Consider the following 9,953-nt stretch of genomic DNA (forward strand, 5'->3'; position numbering starts at 1 on the left):
TAGTTTTAAAAGTAATGTTTTATGACACAATTTGTTAAAGGCTTTGCTGAAATCAGTTAAGATACAATCTACTTGTTCACATTTTTCAAAAACATCTAAACAAAAGCAGAGAAAAAACAGATTAGTAACTAGTTGAACGCTTTTTGACAAATCACGCTGCTTATCACAAATAAATAATTGAACTACAGTGAAAAGAAAGGACGCTACATACGGATGACTCAGACAGTTTAGGTATCACATATAGTTTACCAATAGGTCGGTAGTTCATTACATCGTTTTTGTTACCTTTTTTGTGTATTGGTATTCTATGCTCATACATTTTTTTTATGTTCATATCAAACTATGCTTAGACTGCAACCGAGCTGTCAAAAGTCTCTCAATAACATCAAATTAGGTGACAATTGAAAATTGTTCGTTTATAAGGTTCGTTTATTTAATTAAATTATTATTACATGAAAATTTGTTGATTGAAAATCGACTGTCAATTGCTGAAAATGTTGTTTCCTTTAAATAACAATATTGGCAGTTTACACGTTTTGAAAGATTTTATAAAACAAAAACAAATTGGTGGACTCAATAGAAGACAATTTTCACGAGAAATGTTAGAAAATATGAAAATTTATTTTAGAAGTGATAACAACACGTATTGAAAGAATAAAGAAGCAGACAATATCGACTATCTTGTTCAATTCTTTCATGCGTCCCATCATCGTGTTCAACCTTTTTATTGTTTAACTTCTTTTTCCTCGTTGTGTCAAACGGTGACTTCTCGTTTCTTTCCATTTTTGTAATTTTCAAATTCTGTGAATTTCTGTTGTTGTTTCCTACTTAAAAACTTTCTACCAATTAAAAATTGGATGATGTTGTTTGGAAAGTACATTATCCAATATCCAATTAGTAGACAATCGTTTATTATATTATTTAAAAATACAACTATTGGGTGTTTAGACGTATCGAAACGATTGCAAGAAGTCCAGTTGTCTGCCAATTTTTATTTTGTCACTTTTGACAGATAAAATTGTGTGTTTACATGGTTTTTGGAAAACTAGTTAATTTGTTTGGGAAAAAATCTGCCAATATTGAAAGATCTTTCAATCGTGTATACTTAGCTTTAGTAATGATGATAACAGAAATGTTATTTTGCAATAACGTAGTGGCAACATTTCCAAGAAAAAGGACATCAAAAGTACAAATTTAAAGAAAAGAAAACCCTAGGGAAACCATTTCAAATGCATTACATCATTTTTTACTAAAAAAAAGCGTTTTAAGCATTCAATGAAGATAAATGGATTCTTCTTAGCTAAACCACAGTCACGTGTTAGGTCGTGCCGACTTTGACATATTGAATAGAAAGAATGGAGTCTCAAGAGGCAATTTAAAATTTTACCTCATGCTTTGAGCTTGCTTTAGATCGTAAATATCATAAGCTCGATCTCAGAGCCCGAATAGATTTATTTTCTATTGTGGCGGGTTTTTAAAGTTAAAAATTGCATTTTCAGAGCAATTTTGTTTGTTTTACTTCAGAATCTGTGTATAGCAGCAGTGTCTTTTCTTCTGATGTTTAATTTATAAAAGAAAAAGATAAATCAAAATCCATCCCTGACAACTCGCACACAGGAATGGTTGAGAGTTTTAAGTCACTAGGGCCTAGTTCTCAACCGAATGTTGTGACATCCAATTTATTTTAGATAAATCAAAAAAATGTAAGTGAACTTGAGTAATCTTGCTCCTCAACGCCTGAATTTTGAAGCAACATTACGTTTTTAAAATTCTTTATGACACATCATATCGTAAAAAGTCGGTAAGAAAACTTAACGCGTGGTTCTGGTTTAGCCACTTACCTTAATGTCTTAGAGAAGATTAACATTGGGTCTCGGGGAATCCATATTATAATCCTTGATAATATTTTGTGGTCAGAATTGGAGAACGTGCCTGAAAGACTTCTCACTGAAATGGGATGGGCTTAATCAATTGGAACAGTGCATGCCACTATACGTTGATGGCCACAAAGTTGTGTCTGTAGATGTTAGTTGTACAAAAATTAACTAAAAATCGTTTTTTACAACAAAAAACGACGAATTAAGACTATAATGACAAAAATAGACAATTTGCCATGGAACAAATAATAGAAACCAGCTTCGTGTTCACTTTTTTAAACACATATACATTTTTTAAATATAACAATGGGAAATAATGATAAAAAGAAGATTTGTGATTATTATGTTTTTGTCATCCTGGAAAAAAAATAAAAACCAAAATTAGAATTGTACTCTTTTCGTAGCGAGTAAATAACTTAACGGTAATAGTATTTGAAATTCTTTGAGTATTTTGTAGTGGCCAACTTATTATTAATAACTGCCTCCACTGCTCGCCCCATCGAATTCACCAGTTCGGCACATACTACAGGTATGGAGTACTATTCAACCATTTTCAACCACAACTCGTTTTTTTTTGGTTTTACAAACTCCGATCCTTCGCTTTAGGATGCCCTATTCAATTGGGTTTAGGCCGGTGGATTGTAATGGTCATTCTATAACATTGTTTTTGTTTTGTTGAAGGTATTGTTAACCCAATTTTAAAGGGTGCTTCGGGTCATTATCCTGCAGGAACTCTCGTTTGATTGGCACCTCCTCTTCAGTTAATGTAAGCATAACTGAATTTAAGATTTGGACATAATCCACATCGCATATCTTAAGTGCTTCACTGTCTTTCTTTGTGTATTTTGAGTTAAACTTCTGGCCTTCTCACATACATTTTTTCAAGTGTTGTAAGTGCTTGTTTGCAAAGGGAAGTCTTTATATAATGGTTTTCTTGGTTAAAAAATGCCACTTTTCGTAGACTTCTTCCAAAAAGACGTGCTTCTTTAAGTTGGTTTCTTATTGTTCTATCTATCACTGGTCCGTTTTTTAGTTGTCTTAAAGAAAGAAATTTGTTTGTTCTTACATATTCTCACCAAAAGTGTTCAAAATGCGAAGAAGTTATATAATATAACCACTTAGAATATTTTGCCTGGCTACGGCCAGTATTTGACAGGAGTATTAGTTTACCATTTTTTTTTACTTCCGTTCGCGTCTGCCATTTTCGATTCCTTACCAATACATTCGCAAATATGTGTCTATTTATTTACATATGTAACTAGCGGCTCGGTACGTGCTTTGCTACGTATAAGGAATATAGTAATACAAAAAAAAAGATTATTAAGTTAATTTATTCAAACAATTTTTTTTTAAATTGCTAGCTATTTAAAAATCTAAATGATAATATTGTTATAATATTGTTTATATTATATTTATCAGCAATGAGTAAAAACTAAAAAATAAAAATGAATTGGGTACTCTTACTATGGTGGGTTAGTCTAAAACCGTTGGATCAACAATATTTTTATTTTTTCCATTTTAAGCATGAATAAATGAATAAAGTTGGGTGTACCGACTCTGGAACAGCCAACATAAAGTTGGCCATGTAAAAAACATGATTCCTCCAAATCGGGTCTTATTTATGAACCTTGCAAATGATTAACGCACAGGATATTGTAATCTTTTGTGTAATTCAAATAACATGTCAGTTGGAATCATAGGGATACACACTTCTCCTTTTGATTTATTAGTTAAGATTGCAGCTTCAATCAAATTTGGCAATAACTTTTTGTATGCCAATCTGATGTTATTACACAGTTTTGGTGGATTAATATTTCGCAATAATATAATCAAGGAACTAATTTTCAGATTCAAGCAATGCGGTGGTATACCATTCAATTGTATAATTCATTGCCCCATCTTGATTCATAACACTGTCAATTGATTTATATGTCGTGACTGCACTTGGCAGTTTTGCTTAAATTTTCGGTGTTAAAATGGTGCGTTCTCTCAATCAATTATGATTTCTCTAATTCTGAAGAATATTCGGAAAAAAACATTCAATCAAATCATCTATAGATTGCGCAATTGTACAAAAATTATTCGGTAAAGTGATCAATCCGTTGGTACTGTCGATTGATATTTTGCCTTCACCAATTTCTAACACTTGTTTTGATAACTCATGGTCAGTTGCATCATCATGTAGGTGAATACGCATATTGATATAGTGTCAATTTGCGTATATACCTCCAAAGAACTGATGACTTCAAACAGGCGTTTATTTCATCAGTAGGAGTTGATGGAGGAATGACAGGCAATGTTTGACGAAAGTCCCCTGACAGCAATATCAGAGCACCACCAAAACAGCTGTTGACTACCGCGTAATATTCGCTATTGTGCACTCATCCCATTTAATAATTGACGTTAATCGCAGAACTTTTGCCATAGCAGAATTTCTCGAAGAAGCAAGTTGAAGTTTCAATCACCCATTCATTCAATGGCAAATTTAATGCAAAGAGTGCGGTATGACCACCTTCTAATGATGTAGCAGCTCCTGCTCACTTTGCAATTCACGACCGAAAAAATCATGTATTTCACGATTTGTTGCGGTCATACCCAATTGTGCTAATGCTTTATTCACAACCGTTAGACACATATCTTCAATTGCTATTACAGCTTTATTCTACTTTTCCAAGGTAATCAACAAATCGGGATTTCTTAAAGTATTAGTACAAAATTGTTTGTATATGGAAAAAAGAAAGATGTTTGTTTTACACCTTTTCAAGATTTTTTTTTAAATTTTCTTTACGTACAAACCTTCTCTGGACTTTCACAAATAATTCAAGACCAAAATTAGCCAAATCGGTAAAGGCATTGTTGAGTTATAACATTACAACGAAAAGTGGCATTGATTTTTATATATATAGATTTGCGGATAACGGACTTAACTTTAAAATTCTGCAATATCTGACAAACTAATGAAAAAACTCAAAACCACTTTTTGCATGAATCAGAAACTGACATTTAAGTTAGAATAACAGTTAAAATAGCTTGTTTCTATTATTTTTTGCAGGCGAAATCATTATTGGTCTCAAACTTTTTACCATTAATTGAAAACAAAAAGTTGTTTCCACAAAGAATTTTGCCATTTGAGAGCATTATTAGGTACGATTAAAATATAGAAAGACTAACTACAAAAGACTTAATTGCTAAAAAGATATTGTGTATCGAAAATGATGATGACACATGTTTCTAATATTTTTTTGATCACTGTATATCTTAACTCTGGAGTGAAAATATTAAGCTCGATGAAGAATGGTATGGGATTTGGGGAATATATAGGTACCACCGTTTTTTTTCAGTTTTGTCTATTTTTCGTAATGTTACATTCACAGAGGTGAAAAACTACACCAATTCGTTTTTTTTCGAAAATGGAAACTGAACCACAACTACTTCAACCCCGCTTACCAAACAACTGTCTTCAAAACCAAAGCAGAGATAGAGATCAGAAGAACTATTTTGAAGGAGAATAACAATATGCTTTGGATTATTAGAGTGTTTTTCATTGGCCGACCAGGTTGGGAGGCTACAGAAACAGTTTTTTGGAACGTTGGCTTTTTATAAACTGAGGGTCCTAATTTTTTTCTATAAGTCCATTTATTTAACTAGGCTGCAGACTGGAATGGCAGCTCGATTTATTGTTGTTTAAGACTACCTATTGTATAACGTACAGTATGTACTTCACTTTTTATTCTCATTTAAAAAACAAAAATGTTTGTATTATCATTCTTAAACCAATTTTATTTTTTGAACTATTATAATCGCTGTTAAGATAAAATAATATTTTTCCCAATAAAATTTTTAGGGAACAATAATATAACATAATATTTTTCGCAACATTTATACCGAATTAATATTTTTATACACAATAATCTATATCAACAATTTATTTTGTTAAAAAAATAGGTTAACTTTTCTTTCTTTTAAGGTTTAGTAGTTCAATTTCAATGTGGCTCTATGGCATTTAATTCCTCAACTTTCGATTTAAATACAATTTAAAAGTTTTCAACTTTAATAACTTAATTTTGAAAAATGCAATGTTTTTTAATGACCTATTGAAGCTCGATGTTTAATTTTTTTTTTGTTTAATATTTAAGGCACGATTAAGGTAAGTACTTAATTTAAAAAATTTCATTTAACTTATTCTCATGTGTCAATATTGTTTAATGTAGATAAATAATTGTATATATATCATGTAAGTTTTGTTTATATATATATATATGTGTGTATAATGTATATTTAAGTATTTAATGTCTTTAACGAATTCTATCAAACAAAATGGTGTATATCTATGCATTCTTAATTCCGTTAGTTTTCGATTATTAAAACAATAATCGAAATTGTCCTGTATTAGTTATGTTGCCTTGAGTTTCGCATAAGTGGTACCAAAAGTGATGGAGGGCCAGCTTGACGAAGGAAAGGATGAGCTAGTAATTCGGTAGCTGTTGCCCTTTGAGCTGGATCCCGAACTAGCATGCGGTCCAAAAACGACTGCAAACGCGGTGATACTTTATGAGCATTCTTAAGATTCGGAGGCTGCATGTCACGAATGCGTCGCATTGCTTGCAGAGGCGGTTCATTAAAGAATGGTGGTTCGCCATCAACCATTTCGATAACCATTATGCCAAGTGACCAGATATCCACCTCTGGCCCATAAGGAAGACGAGAAATAACTTCTGGTGACATCCAATATGGAGTTCCAACGAGTGATTTGCGTTTGGGTAATTCTTGGGATACTTGAGCGCAAAATCCAAAATCAGAAAGTTTAACCCGACCATCAACAGCAAGGAGTATCGAATCTGATTTGATATCTCGATGAATGACACCCTAAAATGGAAATTTACAAAATTAGAACGATACGATTTTAAAAAATATGTACATGCTGAAAATACGTACTTGGGAATGAAGGTATGCTAGTGCTTTGAGGCATTGCTTGCAAACAGTAGCAATCTGTTCTTCGTCCATACGGGAATGTGTAACGATGTCGGTGAGTGCACCGCCCTCTAAATATTCCATCACCACCCACAATTCATCGTTTACTAGAAAACTGGAATAGGTTTCGACTATGTTGGGATGATGGTAGTCACGCATGATGACTACTTCGTTAAAAAGAAGTTCCCTTCGTTGCTGTTTGCGCAAATCCATTTTTTTAACAGCAACTTGTCGTCCTAAAAACAAAACAAAAGAAGCAATTATATTAGGCTTAGATTTTGACTGAGTTCATCTGTCTTCAAGAATTAAAACTTGACCACAACATTACGTTGTATCGAATCATTTAATTGTTATAGTTATTCCGTAAACACTTACCTGTGGCTTTGTCCGTTGCAATGCAAACTGTTCCCGTTGAGCCTTCGCCTATTTTCATAAAATTGTCGAGGTTCTCTCGTGGGTCTCCAGCCGATACAACCATTTGTAAAGCTGCCCGAAACTATATTAAGAGTCAAGAAATGATTCAAGTCATAAAATAAAACAATAATGAACTAACCTGTTCGTGTGTTAACCTTTGTTCTTGCTTTGGATTAGCTGCGGATGTTCCGATGCTTCCCGGAGCAAGAGAACTATTTCCCCCACTAGAACTAGACGCACGGGAATTGGTTTTTATGCTTCCAACAATCGAAGGATTGTTTACATGTTGTGAATTAGGGCTGTGATCTGTCATCTGAAGACCGTTTGTTGGAATGGATTGCGAAAATGAATTGTCCACTGTAGGTGGCGATCTCATTGGAGGTTGTGGACGTTGTGGTTGAATTAGGGTGGACGGTGGTGGCATATTATGTGCCGGGAAGTTATTATTTTGATTTGACTGCTGTTGTTGCTGTAACAAATATTGGTGTTGCAGGGACGGACGCGACGCTGAGCTGCCTATGGATCCAGCTGGGGAATTAGCTTGCGGTGGTGTCTGTCGGTATTGCAGTGGTAGGTTCAGATCCGTATGCACGGACAGAGGACCATTGCCATTGGATGGAATTTTAGAAGCATACATTGAATTGTGTGGATCAATAATTTCTTGGTGTTGCAGAACAGGTGGCCCAATTTGTGGGGCTTGCATCGGTGGTTTCAGATGAGCAACGTTAGTCCCCACATCTTTCCGAATACCTGGGTAGAGCATTTGTTGTTGCTGTGGATGATGCTGCTGTTGGTGCTGTTGGTGTTGTTGTTGTTGCTGGTGTTGTTGTTGGTGCTGTTGTTGTTGTTGTTGGTGCTGTTGTTGTTGCTGCTGCTGCTGTTGTTGCAGCTGCTGGTGGGGCAAAATCGGACCTGGGGACGGCTCTTCTGGTACTGCCGGAGGAACATTCGCGTTGCCTCGTAAGTCACGTCTTACCCGTGGCGGACTTGAACTCCTCAACGAATTCGATCTGGCAACGTGTGAAGTCTTCGGAAGAATCAGTCCTCCGTTCGAGTTTGGCGCTCCTGGTCCTGCGTCTTGCTTAAGAGTCAATGTTCCTCCACCCGTACTGTTCAAAGATACGCTATCCACTTTATTGTTGTTCTGAGGTCGAACAATCGTTTTTAAATCTAAAATCTCTGTCGGAGTAATTTCCGAGGGATCCACAAGCGGGAGTGGCCGATTTGTTGACTTGAGTATTTGATTATTGCCGACCAAAGACGCCCATTGTAATGGCAATCCGACGTAGCGTCCCTCCAATTTGTCAAAACCCGTATGCACTCGATGTTCAAAGTTACTGGGCATTGAAATTTGTGGTTTCTTTTTTCTTTTCGAAAACATTTTCACTTAATAATTATTTCTATTCACGTAATTGGTTTCTAGTTAAACCAAACTAAAGGAAGCCCTTTTTCTTAGCTATGCTATGTAGCTACAAGCTACGCAATTATTCAACAGGCTATAAATTCCGATGATTTTTCAGGTCATTCATGTGTTGCTTTAATGCTTTCTGTTCCGCGGTGTTATGAATTATTTTTATTCTTATTTACAAAAAATACAAAAGGCAAATCGATTTTTGTAAAACCTTTTGCCCTCGTTTTGTTATGATGTTGCTAGATATTCACTGTAAACATTTATTTAACCAAGGCGTACGCAAATAATTCACAAATTCACGTTAGGTGTATTCTGCCTATATTTAGATAACAAAAATAAAACACAATAAAACTACAAATTTCTCTTCAAATTTAAGGAATTATAAAGAAGTATAACATAAACAGTCTTTATTCATATTTACAAAAACAGAAATAACTAAAAAATGTTTGTTATTTTATAAAAATTACACAGCGTTGTTGCTGTTTTTTGAAGAAACTACTAAATGAGTCATTTCAGAAACATAAATTTTTAAAGATCAAAAACACTCATTTGTGACTATTGAGTGTAAATATCAATATTAGACAGAGACAGGTACGTTAACAAAATTAATGCGAAAAAGAACTGCAACTTCTGTCAATGAAAGAGAGATGGAACTAATCGACAATTAACGAAAACAGTGCTGTCATTGAAAGGGACAAAAAAGGGTTTTCAATGTAAGGCTGTGTATAAACGTTCTGATTTAAATTCAAAATAAAAAATAAATCTTTTAGACAACAACGGTCTAGGGCTCAGTGCCTTACAACTCTCCACCATTGGTGTGTGAGAGTAATGTCAGAAATGGAAAGTGAATCCAAACAACCAAATAGAGTGTGCAGAAAAAAATCCAACAAACCAGCTTTAATGGCCGAAACACAAACAAGCTTCGGCTTCGCCTGACGTTTATGAGTTCAGCCATAGTAATTCAGTGCATGCTATCACAATAAAGCTTTGACCTCACGTTTTATTTGACAAACGTGAGGAAAAGAAAGTAATGTTACGTAATGTGACTTCAAACGTAAGCTCTAGTTCGAATTTGCTGAACATTTGCTTTGTCTGACAGCTCAACAGCTGTAAAAAAGTCAACAAACAAAATACATTTGCTTTTGGAGGGATTCCCATTGGTTATTATAGGCTGTGTAAGCTACTTCCACGGTAAATTTAATTTTTTTTCGATTTCAAAACTCAATTTTTTTTATTTTGAGAAAAAATAACAGCTGCTAATAACAGTAGTGCCATTTAAG

At 34.2% G+C, this 9,953-nt stretch overlaps 1 protein-coding gene across 1 annotated transcript; it reads right to left on the reverse strand.

Annotated features, from left to right (window-relative positions):
* Nucleotides 1-5,630: 5,630 nt before the first annotated feature.
* On the reverse strand, nt 5,631-9,173 carry LOC129940610 (serine/threonine-protein kinase PAK mbt). The gene is made up of 4 exons (XM_056048998.1): nt 7,402-9,173; nt 7,224-7,344; nt 6,813-7,084; nt 5,631-6,743 (listed from the first exon to the last, which is right to left on the reverse strand). Exons 1-4 carry the CDS (start codon nt 8,641-8,643, stop codon nt 6,267-6,269), a joined length of 2,112 nt encoding a protein of 703 aa, XP_055904973.1. The 5' UTR covers nt 8,644-9,173; the 3' UTR covers nt 5,631-6,266.
* Between the last annotated feature and the right edge of the window lie 780 nt (nt 9,174-9,953).

Source organism: Eupeodes corollae, chromosome 1 (assembly GCF_945859685.1).
Source record: "Eupeodes corollae chromosome 1, idEupCoro1.1, whole genome shotgun sequence".
NCBI lineage: Eukaryota > Metazoa > Arthropoda > Insecta > Diptera > Syrphidae > Eupeodes > Eupeodes corollae.